Source organism: Gymnoscopelus microlampas (assembly GCF_963454915.1).
Source record: "Gymnoscopelus microlampas genome assembly, chromosome: 12".
Taxonomy (NCBI): domain Eukaryota; kingdom Metazoa; phylum Chordata; class Actinopteri; order Myctophiformes; family Myctophidae; genus Gymnoscopelus; species Gymnoscopelus microlampas.
This window is the reverse complement of record NC_139949.1, coordinates 54,435,391-54,450,390: the sequence shown is the minus strand read 5'-3', so window position 1 is coordinate 54,450,390 and position 15,000 is coordinate 54,435,391. Positions and strand designations below refer to the sequence as shown.

The 15,000-nt window shown below is 42.0% G+C and overlaps 1 protein-coding gene across 6 annotated transcripts in view; it reads right to left on the bottom strand.

Annotated features, from left to right (window-relative positions):
- sipa1 (signal-induced proliferation-associated 1) overlaps positions 1-15,000 on the bottom strand; it is a 64,762-nt gene that overhangs the window by 3,806 nt on the left and 45,956 nt on the right. For 5 of the 6 annotated variants that reach the window (XM_084073252.1, XM_084073253.1, XM_084073251.1 and 2 more), the window contains 7 exons: positions 12,472-12,637; positions 9,532-9,761; positions 8,670-8,796; positions 7,430-7,553; positions 4,011-4,109; positions 2,061-2,124; positions 561-639 (listed from right to left, as the gene is read on the bottom strand). In XM_084073252.1, coding sequence (XP_083929378.1) covers positions 561-639; positions 2,061-2,124; positions 4,011-4,109; positions 7,430-7,553; positions 8,670-8,796; positions 9,532-9,761; positions 12,472-12,637 — 889 coding nt within the window. Of the gene's footprint in view, positions 1-526; positions 640-2,060; positions 2,125-4,010; positions 4,110-7,429; positions 7,554-8,669; positions 8,797-9,531; positions 9,762-12,471; positions 12,638-15,000 lie in introns of all 6 variants that reach the window. The other variant, XM_084073255.1, reaches the window with a different exon arrangement.

Genomic DNA, 15,000 nt, shown 5'->3' with positions numbered 1-15,000 from the left:
TACTCATCATTAAACTACTGCATGAACTACACCATAACAATACTACTCATCATTAAACTACTGCATGAACTACACCATAACAATACTACTCATCATTAAACTACACCATAACAATACTACTCATCATTAAACTAACTGTAGATCTGCTATTTTCAAAGGATTGTGTATACACAGTCTATTCATAGTACATTCCAGACAGACTGTGGATCAATACATTTCTTGCATGAGGCATTTATACAATGTGCAATGAATCTGAAGCTATATGCTAAATGTTAATGAATCTGTAGCTATATGCTAAATGTTAATGAATCTGTAATATGCTAAATGTTAATGTTAATGAATCTGTAGCTATATGCTAAATGTTAATGAATCTGTAGCTATATGCTAAATGTTAATGTTAATGAATCTGTAGCTATATGCTAAATGTTCTTCAATGTTGCTATGAAACAGCTATGAAACAGCTGAAGTTATTGTGGGATTAAAAAAAGGTTAAATGAATAGAAATGAAAATGTTTTGGAACTGCACCTGAGACAGTGCGGTCCACCTTTCAACCGCGTACCTTCTGTAAGTCGTCCTGCAGCCTCTTCAGCATGGCCTCTAGCGCCGACACCTTCTCCTCCAAGTGGCCAGGAGAGTCACTGCAACACACAGGAACACAGCTGTGGAACCGTGGTCTAAAACATTCCTTTATCCATTAACAAACACACAGAACACAGCTGTGGAACCATGGTCTAAAACATTCCTTTATCCATTAACAAACACACAGAACACAGCTGTGGAACCGTGGTCTAAAACATTCCTTTATCCATTAACAAACACACAGGAACACAGCTGTGGAACCGTGGTCTAAAACATTCCTTTATCCATTAACAAACACACAGGAACACAGCTGTGGAACCGTGGTCTAAAACATTCCTTTATCCATTAACAAACACACAGGAACACAGCTGTGGAACCGTGGTCTAAAACATTCCTTTATCCATTAACAAACACACAGGAACACAGCTGTGGAACCGTGGTCTAAAACATTCCTTTATCCATTAACAAACACACAGGAACACAGCTGTGGAACCGTGGTCTAAAACATTCCTTATGCATTAACAAACACACAGAACACAGCTGTGGAACCGTGGTCTAAAACATTCCTTTATCCATTAACAAACACACAGGAACACAGCTGTGGAACCGTAGTCTAAAACATTCCTTTATCCATTAACAAACACACAGGAACACAGCTGTGGAACCGTGGTCTAAAACATTCCTTATGCATTAACAAACACACAGAACACAGCTGAGGAACCGTGGTCTAAAACATTCCTTATGCATTAACAAACAAACACACAGAACACAGCTGTGGAACCGTGGTCTAAAACATTCCTTTATGCATTAACAGGAACACAGCTGTGGAACCGTAGTCTAAAACATTCATTAATGCATTAACAAACACACAGGAACACAGCTGTGGAACCGTGGTCTAAAACATTCCTTAATCCATGAAGACCGGCAATGCACCTGTGTCACTTTAAGATGTATTTGGCTATTCAAAAATAGCAGATCTACAAGCTCATGCTTCTACAAGCTCAATAGCTATGAGCTTGTAGATCTGCTATTATTATTTTTTATCGTGGGAAAATGTGTTCACCCACCTGTCTTTTATTGTATGTGTTAGGGGTAGGGGTAGGGTTGGGTCTTTAGTGTGTTAGGGCAGGGGTCTTCAACGTTTTCCCCCTAGCATAGAGATGAAGCAGGGACCCCCTCTATATTGTATAAAATTGTGTTTCAGATTTAACTTTTTTTGTTTACTTGGTCTGCCCTTTTTTCCCTCTACACCTATACCTCTTTACCAAAAATAGCAGATCTACAAGCTCACAATTTTGGCTAAAGTTCTCCACATAAAAGGGATGCTAGAGTTCAAGTGGTTAAGGTAAAAAAAAGAATCATATCACAAAGGTTTGGCGGACCCCCTAGGGGTCCCGGACCCCCTGTTGAAGACCCCTGTGTTAGGGTTAGGGTTGTAGGTGTTAGGGGTAGAGTTAGGGTCTTTAATGTGTTCACCCACCTGTCTTTGGAGTCTCTTAGCTTGCCGTCTGTCTGGTCTCCCTGAGAACCGTCTGCTTTGCGGTCTGTGACACACACACACACACACACACACACACACACACACACACACACACACACACACACACACACACACACACACACACACACAAACACACGCACGCGCACGCGCACACGCACACGCGCACACACACACACACACACACACACACACACACACACACATTTCCCAGTCGTTACTGCTTTATCGCTTCAAACGACTATATGGTCAGAAACACACAAAGAACGGTGAATAATAAGCAATAAGACTCTTTTTAGACTGATGTCACACGCTGTCACTTTACATTGTTCTAAAAAAATAAAAGTGTCACTCAACACTGTTGAATTAAAATGTTGTGAAAAGTCTTTAAGTTAAAGTTAGAATAAATGAATCTTTGACTGGGAGCCCTTAAAGCCACAGTGTGCAGACTGTGATGTTCTCTACCTACTGGGGACAGACTCCTGAGGTCTAAAGTAACAGTGTTTGATTGATTGATTGATTGAAATCTTTATAAGGCAAAATAATGTAAAACAACACAGTTACATTATAATACTTTTGTCTAAAAGGTTCGGCCAAAAAAGTCCTTGCGGACATGTTTCCGTTGGGGTCCTTGAATTAATTTCATAGACATATATGGTAGCAACCAAACAGTTCAAAAATCAACATAAAAATACAGAGGAAAAAAAATATCACTATGTACAAAAAAAGCATGAAAAAAATAAAAAGTATATACAAAATAAAGGGGAGGGGAGGGGTCGTCTGTCTACAGGGAAACTGGTACTAGCTCCTGGTAGTACCAGTTACTAGCTTTGGTACTAGCTTTCTGGAGGCGTACTAGCGCCTCCAGAAAGATGAGTTTTTAGGGCTGTTTTGAATGAGCCCAGCAAACTGCATTTTTTGAGGGATGGGGTTAGACTATTCCATACCTTGGTGGCTGTGCTGTAGAAGGAGAATTTGCCCATGTTTGTTTTATGGGTGGGTGGTACCAGATTGTTGTTTAAGCTCCCTCTAGTTTCGTGACTGTCGGTGTCACTAACTTTTTCGAGGTATTTATACAGATATGCGGGTATAGGGGGCATTTCGGGCAAATCTGCATTTACAATTTTGAAGACCAGTCCCATTTTTAATTGTATAACCCTGTCTTCCACCCTGAGCCAGCCTAGGCTGGCAAAGTGAGTGGGAGAGAGGTGGGTCATGGGCCCCAGTCCGAGAAGTAGTCGAATCAGTTTGTTTTGGGAGGTTTGAAGCTTAGTCTTCAGTGACACTGAGGTGTTGGAGTACCAAGAGGAGCAAGCATAGTCAAAAAGGGTCTGAATCAGAGCCCCTGAGAGGGTCCTGAGGGCCTGAGGGTTGACAAAAGAGGAAACTCTGCCCATAAATCTGGTTCTCTGGTTTACTCCTTTGACCACCTTTGTTGCCATGCTTTCACCTGTCAGGTATTTGTCAAGAATACATCCCAAATAGGTAATCTCTTCTTTGCTAGTGATGATTGTATCATCGACTTTGACCTTGAAGTCATTTACCTTCATTTTACTGAGGGAATGTTTGGTCCCAAATAGGATGGATTCAGTTTTCCCAAGGTGTAGTGACAGTTTGTTATCGGTAAGCCAGGTACGGATTTTTGAGAGTTCAGAGCTGAGAGCTTCCTCAACTTGCAACTTGTCCTCACCCGAGATCAGGAGTGCCGAGTCATCAGCGAACAGGAACAGTTTGGCAGCATTCATGTCGTTAATGTATAGAAGGAACAGTAACAGCCCTAGAATGCTGCCTTGAGGAACCCCGCAGCTCACCGGGAGGGATGAGGACATGTTCCGTTGATGTCAACCACTTGTTCTCTACCCTCCAAGTAAGATCTCATCCAATTTAGTGATTTAAGATGTTTAAGATGTGTATGGGAGGAGGTTTCTCTACCTTCTCTGGACAGAGCCTCCAGGATGCTCCTGCAGGCTGTAGCCAGGTCAGCGATGGACTGCCACTCCTCCTCAGTAGATTCTGTGGTCTCTGACAGGACTGGATCACACAACAAGATCACATTACTGGTCTGTAATATCACATTACTGGTTTGTGACAGGACTGGATACAACAAGATCACATTACTGGTCTGTAATATCACATTACTGGTCTGTAATATCACATTACTGGTCTGTAATATCACATTACTGGTCTGTAAGATCACATTACTGGTCTGTAAGATCACATTACTGGTCTGTAAGATCACATTACTGGTCTGTAATATCACATTACTGGTCTGTAATATCACATTACTGGTCTGTAAGATCACATTACTGGTCTGTAATAGGGATGTCCGATATTATCGGCCTCCCGATATTATCGGCCGATATTAGCATAAAAATCGATATCGGGAAAATATCGGTATCGGTTTTTGATTTTTTTTTTTTTTTTTTTTTTGCTTTATTAATAAGTTACAGGAGTTCTTACTGTATATGGTGTGTGTGATATGAAATTTGAGCTTACCCTAATCACAATAATCCCCGCATATATCGGTATCGGTTGATATCGGTATCGGTAATTAAGAGTTGGACAATATCGGTATATCGGTTATCGGTAAAAAAGCCAATATCGGACAACCCTAGTCTGTAATATCACATTACTGGTCTGTAAGATCACATTACTGGTTTGTGACAGGACTGGATACAACAAGATCACATTACTGGTCTGTAAGATCACATTACTGTCTGTAACAGGACTAGACACAAGATCACAGCAAACATTACTGATCTGGGTTTGTTTGTCAGGTTTGTTTTCTTGACCAGAATGGTAAGAATGTAATTTTGAGATTATATTGTTTAGACTGATGCTAGGTTCATAGTTTACCTATGATCCTATAGTGATAAGAATAGTGATAGGTATGTATGATTACAATTTAGAGACATGTTATTTGATATTATCAAATATATTATTCATTCATATTTGATATTATCAAATAACATCGTGAGTGGTGGTGAATTAAAATGATATGAGGATAATCTGTCTGTCTGTCTGTCTGTCTGTCTGTCTGTCTGTCTGTCTGTCTTTCTATCTAATATAAGAACTCAAGTTTCAACAAAGTAAAAACAATATCAAATGTAAATCTATATGATGGCACAAACACAGTGTTTTATACCAGAAAGAACCCAGAATGTTCAACTAATCAGAAGAATGGATTCGTTTTTCAACCTGCTCTATTCTATCATGTGCAAGCGCACACACACACACACACACACACACACACACACACACACACACACACACACACACACACACACACACACACGCAACAATTTTCAAAATGTGCAGATTTAGACGGCCTATTTTAAGTGTAAAATAGGACTTGAGTGGTTAAGGGAATTACAGTTTGAATAAAGGTTAAATGAAAATTAAATGATTATAATAATGTATTACAGTAGGTGTAGTTGTTATATGTATTTCACACACTACAGAATGTAGGAGTTTATTGGATGGCTTAGGGTTGAGGACAGAGTACAGCAACTTGCTATGGGCCTGGTCTTCAAGATACACCACAACATTGGGATGGTTACATGTCGCCTTTCCGACGTTAACTAACCCTATACCTAACCCTAACCCTAACCGCACGCGGAAGCCACTAGTCGGAGTAGTGAGATGTCGGAATGCAGACATTACCCCCATTGGGATCCCCCTGTATTTGTCAAAATACTTCCAAAAATGTTAATGATGTCCATGATCATAACACCAGAGGCAGCTCCACAAATCATGTTCAACCCAGATTTGGCTCAACAAAGGGTATGAACTCGTTCTCATGCTATTCATCAAAAATGTGGAATGCCCTACCAAAAGGAGTACAGGAGTGTAAAACCCTAAAACTGCCCAAAAGATACACCTTCAGGAGGCTGCAATTCAAAAATGGCCCCTGCCCAAGTCCTAACCTACCCCCTACCCCCCCCTCTCTCTTTCTTATTTTGTACATATTTTTCACTCTTCATACCAGTAACCTGTAAACTGATTGTATGACATTCTGTATAGTAGTGTGTATATCTGTCTGTCTCTTATGTCATCATGATTTGTGTACATGGGGATCTCATCTTAAACAAGCTTAGTGCTTAACTGAGCTATCCAGTTTAGTAGACCTTGTATTGTGAGTTTGTACTGTTATGTACTGTCATGTACTGTTCTCATGTCTTACTAAATAAAGTACATCAATCAATCACATGTAGCATGTATCATGTATCATGTAGCATGTAGCATGTAGCATGCACTGACACAATGGGGTTCCAGCTGTTTAAACCATGACAAAGAGCCTCCACAGGGTGGTGCTGTTGTCTTAATATACCAGCCTGTCTCAGTGATGAAGTGTAAGGCTCAACCTTTTCAGGCTGTGATGACCCCCCAAAATAATCATAAATAATCATACTTGAACTGGGGACCCCCCCAAAATAATCATAAATAATCATACTTGAACTGGGGACCCCCCAAAATAATCATATTTGAACTGGGGACCCCCCAAAATAATCATATTTGCACTGGGGACCCCCCAAAATAATCATATTTGCACTGGGGACCGTAGGAGTTGAGGCATTACATTTAGTTTGACTCGGTTCCACAAATATTGTGAAAACAACGATTTACAAGCTCACAACGAGAGAGAGAGAGAGAGAGAGAGAGAGAGAGAGAGAGAGAGAGAGAGAGAGAGAGAGAGAGAGAGAGAGAGAGCAGATGGTGTTAAGTGAGAAGCCCCTTTATTTTTTTTGGGGGGGGGTTCCTAATCTCCCCTCCCTCCCACCTCCCATCTGTCTCCTCTTTATCCCAACATGCAGTGGGGTATGGGGGGGGGGGGGGGGGGGGCAGAGCAGATGAAACATGAGGGACACAAAGGAAGAGAAAACACTGTCGTACCACGTGTCCAGAAAACAGCAGATCTACAAGCTCACCACGTTGGGAGCTTGTAGATCTGCTGTTTTGGCCATGTGACACCATTGTACGACAATTTACAAATCTGTCTTACTCTTAAAGGATGTTAAAAATAATAAAAACAACAGGGAGGGAGGGCTGAGGGAGGGATAACGAGGAGGTGGGCTTCTAGAGGAGACAAAGGAAAGGAACGTAGGAGAGGAACTATAAGTGGATTAAGTGGCATTTTAGGAGCTCAAAATGTGAGTCAGAGATTATTTAGGGTTCCAAATACATACTTTTAGTGATAGAGCTGTGGTAGTATATATAATGTAATAGAGTATAAATACATACTCTTAGTGATAGAGTTGTGGTAGTATATATAATGTAATAGAGTATAAATACATACTCTTAGTGATAGAGTTGTGGTAGTATATATAATGTAATAGAGTATAAATACATACTCTTAGTGATAGAGTTGTGGAGGCTCAGAGCTCTGGAGTTCCTCTCCGCTCGGTCCAGACACGAACGCCTTGAGGACGAGTCACTGGCAGAGGCATGGTCCTCCTCCAAGTCTGTTAACAACGACTACAAGAGAGAGAGACATGGAGTTATAAAGGGAGAGAGAGAGAGAGAAATAACCCTGAGATACCTTAAATAACCCCCCAAACCCTGAGATACCTTAAATAACCCCCCAAACCCTGAGATACCGGGCGACTTGGTGGCGCGCAAAAGATAAGCGTTAGACTCTCAGTCCCGACAGGATGAGATCCAAGTCCCATCCCGACGTCATTTCTTTACCTCGTCTAAAATGCGTCGCAAATTATTGTATTTAGCATTAAGGTTAGTTTTAGGCATTTAGGCACGTAGTAACACGACGCGTCATGTTGCGTAGTAACATGATGTGTCTCATGTTACTACGCAACATGACGCGTCATGTTGCGTAGTAACATGACGCGTCATGTTGCGTAGAAACATGACGCGTCATGTTGCGTAGTAACATGACGCGTCATGTTGCGTAGAAACATGACGCGTCATGTTGCGTAGTAACATGACGCGTCATGTTGCGTAGTAACATGACGCGTCATGTTGCGTAGAAACATGACGCGTCATGTTGCGTAGTAACATGACGCGTCATGTTGCGTAGTAACATGACGCGTCATGTTGCGTAGTAACATGACGCGTCATGTTGCGTAGTAACATGACGCGTCATGTTGCGTAGTAACATGACGCGCCATGTTGCGTAGTAACATGACGCGTCATGTTGCGTAGTAACATGACGCGTCATGTTGCGTAGTAACATGACGCGGCATGTTGCGTAGTAACATGACGTGTCATGTTGCGTAGTAACATGATGTGGCATGTTGCGTAGTAACATGACGTGTCATGTTGCGTAGTAACATGATGTGGCATGTTGCGTAGTAACATGACGTGTCATGTTGCGTAGTAACATGATGTGGCATGTTGCGTAGTAACATGACGCGTCATGTTGCGTAGTAACATGACGTGTCATGTTGCGTAGTAACATGATGTGTCATGTTGCGTAGTAACATGATGTGGCATGTTGCGTAGTAACATGATGTGGCATGTTGCGTAGTAACATGATGTGGCATGTTGCGTAGTAACATGATGTGTCATGTTGCGTAGTAACATGTGTCTGTTGCATATAGTAACGCCTCTTTTAAATGTAAATGTGGGCGTCACCTGTTGGTCGTCCAGGGGCAGCTTGGGTTTGACGGCCAGGATGAGGTCAGGGGTCGCGTCTCTGAGCTCCCCCGTGTTCTCATAGATGTGTTCCTTCACCTTCACCCCAACGTTATCATATACATGTCTATAAGAGAGAGAGAGAGAGAGACATTAACAACATGTTCCTTCACCTTCACCCCAACGTTATCATACACATGTCTATGAGAGAGAGAGAGAGAGAGAGAGAGAGACATTAACAACATGTTCCTTCACCTTCACCCCAACGTTATCATATACATGTCTATGAGAGAGAGAGAGAGAGAGAGAGAGAGAGAGAGAGAGAGAGAGAGAGAGAGAGAGAGAGAGAGAGAGAGAGAGCATTAGAGTGTAATCCAGAGTCAAACATTATCTTCAGGAGGATTCTGCAGCTAAACATCTTACAGTGTGCATTCTATACTGTTTGTTCTACAGTAAGTCCCAGATATACAAGTGTGAAATGATTGTGTCTTTCCTTAAAGGAAGACATTCCTTAAAGGAAGGGGGGGTGAAGGGGTGTTTTACATACTCTACATGTGTGTCATATGATTGGCTGAAGGGGTGTTTTACATACTCTACATGTGTGTCATATGATTGGCTGAAGGGGTGTTTTACATACTCTACATGTGTGTCATATGATTGGCTGAAGGGGTGTTTTACATACTCTACATGTGTGTCATATGATTGGCTGAAGGGGTGTTTTACATACTCTACATGTGTGTCATATGATTGGCTGAAGGGGTGTTTTACATACTCTACATGCGTGTCATATGATTGGCTGAAGGGGTGTTTTACATACTCTACATGCGTGTCATATGATTGGCTGAAGGGGTGTTTTACATACTCTACATGCGTGTCATATGATTGGCTGAAGGGGTGCTGCTGTCTCTCCAGGGAACAGCTGCGTGTCATGTGGGCGGGGTTACAGTCCTGGGCGGGGTCAGGGGGGTGGTCCTGCAGGGAGGTCGCCCGTAGCAACGGCAGGGTGGGCGGCGCCAGCAGAGAGCCGCCGTCCCCCTCCGGCCGAGCCCCGCCCACCACGTCCACCTGGTCGCCTGCGTCCGGCCTCGGCGTCTAAAGAGAAGAGAAGATATTTTAATGATGCTTCCACTTGCCCAGACATCAAATGTGTATTGTGATCTAGTGCTCTGTCACTTTAAAGGGAAAGCCTGGGGTCAGCAGGGGTCTTCAACAGGGGGTCCGGGACCCCTAGGGGGTCCTCAGAGTTACTACAGGGGGTCCGCCAAATCTTTATGTGATATGATTTTTCTTTTTACCATAACCACTCGAAACCTAGCATCCCTTTTCTGAGGAGAACTTTAGCCAAAAATAGCAGATCTACAAGCTCACAACGCCTCGCGCTGCGAGGCGTTGTGGGCTTGCAGATCGGCTATTTTTGGCAAAGAGGTATAGGTGTAGAGGGAAAAAAGAGCAGACCAAGTAAACAAAAAAAAAGTATAATTTACTTGAGCACCTGCCCCTCAAAATGTCTGTGCACGCCACTGGCGGTTCCTACCAATCTTGATCATGAATCAACCTCAACTCAGCGCACCTGCGAGGACCGGCTAGGTGTGGCGCCTAAACTACAAGACGCAGCCACTCTGTCTCAGTCTCCACTGGCTCTCCTGGTGAACGGACGGGTGCTCAGGCGGTAAGCGAATACTCCACTGTTTCCCTCAACAATTGCAATTGCTAGTGAAATGTAGAACTAAAAGTCTGTCTCTTTTACTTTATAGGCAACCTGTGGAACGATGTAAAAACATACCAGAAATGTGATGCATGGAAACCCAGAGTCACTGCCCATCTTTCACCGCAGGCTGAAAACCCACCTCTTCAGGAAACACTACCCTTCCTCTTTGTCTGGCTTACTTGATGTTAACTAGTTGTACGAACTCTTGTTTTATTGTTGTACTGTTTAATTGGATCTTGTTTAGTCGATACACTTTTTGTATTAGCTCCTGCTCATTTGATTTTGCTATTTTGTCTCATCTGTTTAAGAAAGTAGGTAGCTGATATATTGCACTTTTACCTTGGCGCTAGGTATAATCTTGGTTGCTTGTTTTTGCAGGAAATGCACTTAGGACTTCTGGTGATTAGTAGTTTCGTTCCCTACCTATGTTGAATGCACTTATTGTAAGTCGCTTTGGATAAAAGCGTCTGCTTAATGACTGTAATGTAATGTAATGTAATGTAATGTAATGTAATGTAATGTAATGTAATGTAAAACCCCGAACCCGGGAAGAACCTGTGTTAAAGAAACTTACCTTATGATTTAAACCATATGAACAATGCTCTGTGCAGCTGATTACTGAATAAATACCCTTAATTGGGTTTGTACCCTGCCTATCTGTGTCTTGGCCTTGATCAGTGTCCCACAGTGTATAAAATACTGCACTTTAAAGGGTTCACACACATTTTTAACGATGCATTTTTAATACTTTTCTAATCATACAGCGCAATAATGAGGCTCTTCACACTGTGCTACGCTCCAAAGACTCCAGTGAAGGTGTCACGTGACAAAAATAACAGATCTACAAGCTAACCCGTCCGTCCTTCCTCTGTGTTCTGTAGTAGTAGCCATTTTGTGCATGTGAAGCCAAACAGATATGTAGTACTTGATCTCTGCAAACACTTTATCTAAACTATAGATCTAGATGCTTACAGCTCGATCCTAACTCGGCCTTGGCCGGTTATATCATCATCTTGTGATCTGTTCTCAGCTAAGAAGGGGGGGGGGGAATTATTATTATTATTTGTTTGAGCTTTGTTTTCTGATAGGGAGGTTAGTATTTGTATTTTGCTTTCTGTCGTGGGTAGGTAAGAAGTTTGTGTTCTAGTTTTGTTTTGTTGTATCTATTCCTCCGCCCCTGAATAGAGTTTGTAAACCCCTTTGGAGAATAAAAAGAAAAGATCGAAAAAGTAAACTGTTTGGACGGCGGTTCTTGGGAGTTGGGAAGGGCGGTCTTCCACACCATATGTTATGTCTCGGTTCCCCTAGGCCGGGGCGTAACACAACGTATCATCACAGTGCATCGTGTTGTCAGCTTGTAGATCTGTTCTTTTCTGCATACATCCTGTATAAATGAGTCTGCCCTCACGCAGCTCGTGTTTCACGTCATGTTACACATGTTTTGGGAAATCAATAATCAAAATCAATGTATATCCAAATATTTTCCAAAACATTTGATTCATTCCAAACCTTGTTCAGGCCTTTTATTGGAAAACTGATTTTGGAATGTAATGACCGTGGGAAGTCTGACTTTATACACAACTCACTTTAGTATACACAGATATACTGTATATCTTTAGTATACACAGATATACTGTATTATATCTTTAGTATACACAGATATACTGTATATCTTTAGTATACACATATATATTGTATTATATCTTTAGTATACACATATATATTGCCCTCTAAAACGCTGCTATTTTATTAACATATGAGCCAAGTAGTTTTAGTCTTAGTCTTAAATAGATCAAAGGTTATCCCCACCCCCACATCCCACTCTCATTGGACAATACATTTTGTACAGAATAAATCCTAGGTTCACATTACAACACCAGACCAAGAGGGGCGGTCCTCTCAGAGAGAGGGCGGGGTCTATGGTCTGGAACCAGGCTAATACTTTGCACCTTTTGTACTTGTTTCATACCTCTGTTTATGTATTTATGCTTTATTTCCCCTGTGTAATGTAATGTAATGTAATGTAATGTAATGTAATGTAATGCTGCAGTGATGGGAAAAGTACTTGCATTGTTTTTTAAAAGACTTAAATACCTGCTTTTCTTCCTGGTCATCTTCCTCCTCATCATCATCATCTTCCTCCTCATCGTCCTCTTCGTCCTCGTCCCTCTCGTCTAGGACCCAGGCCTCTCCAGAGTGTCCCTCCCCAGGCTTACGCTCTGCGTCTTTGATGGCTTTCTGGTACAACTCAGAGAAACTCCTACAAAACAACAACCAGACCACAACGTCTTTGATGGCTTTCTGGTACAGCTCAGAGAAACTCCTACAAAACAACAACCAGAACACAACAGAAAGATGTCTTTGGGCTATTCAAAAATAGCAGATCTACAAGCTCATAGGGCGGCACTATGAGCTTGTAGATCTGTAACAGGGACAGACTCCTGCGTGTTATCGGCTGATACCGACAATAAGCCACTCCCGACCTACTTACTTATTTTGTTCTAAATATCCACAGATCAACAAACTAGACGTAGCTAATGTTCTGGACACATTATTTCATCATGTGTAAATATAATCTATAACCCATAGACATTATACCACTCTACATCTGATCTGGTCTTTACTTTGTTGTACAGCAGAGATTGTAGATCGGCAAGTTTCACTGGTTTAGAAATTCTACTCTTGGCCTATAATGATACGTCCATAAAACAGGGATCAATCATGAATCAATTATTTTGGATTAAATTCATGATTATCAATTCGTTTTTTATAATCAATTAAATAAATGAGTTCCATTAACTTTTGCACTCCTGCAACAGAGACTGACGTCACCAGAGGACGTGTGACAAACAGTGTTCAGTGTTCAGAATAGAGCTAAATGTGTCCCAGTAGTTATGCTTCTTGAGAGAAACAAAGCTCACAGTCACACCTTGAAGACACCTGTCAGCCTGTCACTGTCTGTGTTGCCAGATGTTGCGAGAGAATTAAGCAACCAGGTCTATGAAAAGAAGCGCAAAAGAAGCGACTACTAGGCCAGATAGGCAATTCAAGTACCTTGGATCGTATGTAGTCAGTAGCAAAAAGGACTTCCTGACAAGGAAAGGTCAGGCCTGGAGTGCTTGCAATAAGCTACATCAAATATGGCAGTCAGACATCTCAAGAGCTACCAAGATCAACCTTTTCAAAGCCTGTGTGGAAAGTATCCTTTTGTATGGTGCCGAAACATAGACAATGAATAAGGAGCTACGGGATCGTCTGGACGGAACATACACAAGACTCCTCATGCGTGTCCAGAACCTTTCATGGAGGAAACATCCCACTAAAGCTCAGATTTATGGTGGCATCCATTCCATCTCAGTTGTTGTGGCAAAAAGAAGACTCCGCTTTGCTGGACATTGTCACAGAGCAAAAGACCAGGTAATTTCAGATATTCTTCTGTGGAGACTACCCTGCCCATCAAGAGGAACCAGACCACTCACATTTCCAGATGTTCTGAGTAGGGATACAGGACTGACTGTGAATGAACTTGGGGTGGCAATGAGCAACAGAGACCAGTGGAAGCAGCTTGTGTCGCAGATCTCGAGGGCACTCGAATGATGATGATGAGGCACTTCAAACCTGTATACATTGGTCATTTGAAAATAGCCGATCTACAAGCTCACAATGTGTCACATCGACGCGTTGTGGATGTCCCCCTCATGTACAATACAATGAGGCCTATGTCTATGTCCTCTCCATGGTCGCCTCGGAAAACAAGGAAGTGTTGATCGAATAGGAAAAAAAAACGGTTACTGCATCGTCTATTTCTCACTTCAAATGTTTTCAAAAACATTCTTGAGAGCAACGTTTAGTTGTAAATGACATGGTGTGTTTGTTTACATGGCTGTCATGTTGGATACAACATAACATCAAGCAGCGCAGGTTGTATGAGCAGGTGCTCTGAGTCTCTGATTAGACAGGTTGTATGAGCAGGTGTTCTGAGTTTTTAGCGGCGCTAGCCGCTCTATACCTGACTTTGTCCGTGTGCGTCAACGTTCTGATTGGTCAGGTGCGTCAACAAAGTGATTGGTCAAGCTTCACGTGACACATGGCTATAAACACATTATAAACACATATCGATGACAAAATGTATCAAAGGCGCCGCTACCTTCACACAGGGTGTGATTTTTGATTAGACAGGTTGATATGAGCAGGTGTTCTGAGTCTTTGATTAGACAGGTTGATATGAGCAGGTGTTCTGAGTCTTTGATTAGACAGGTTGATATGAGCAGGTGCTCTGAGTCTTTGATTAGACAGGTTGATATGAACAGGTGTTCTAGGTCTTTGATTAGACAGGTTGATATGAGCATGTGCTCTGAGTCTTTGATTAGACAGGTTGATATGAGCAGGTGTTCTGAGTCTTTGATTAGACAGGTTGATATGAGCAGGTGTTCTGAGTCTTTGATTAGACAGGTTGATATGAGCAGGTGCTCTGAGTCTTTGATTAGACAGGTTGATATGAGCAGGTGTTCTGAGTCTTTGATTAGACAGGTTGATATGAGCAGGTGTTCTGAGTCTTTGATTAGACAGGTTGATATGAGCAGGTGCTCTGAGTCTTTGATTAGACAGGTTGATATGAACAGG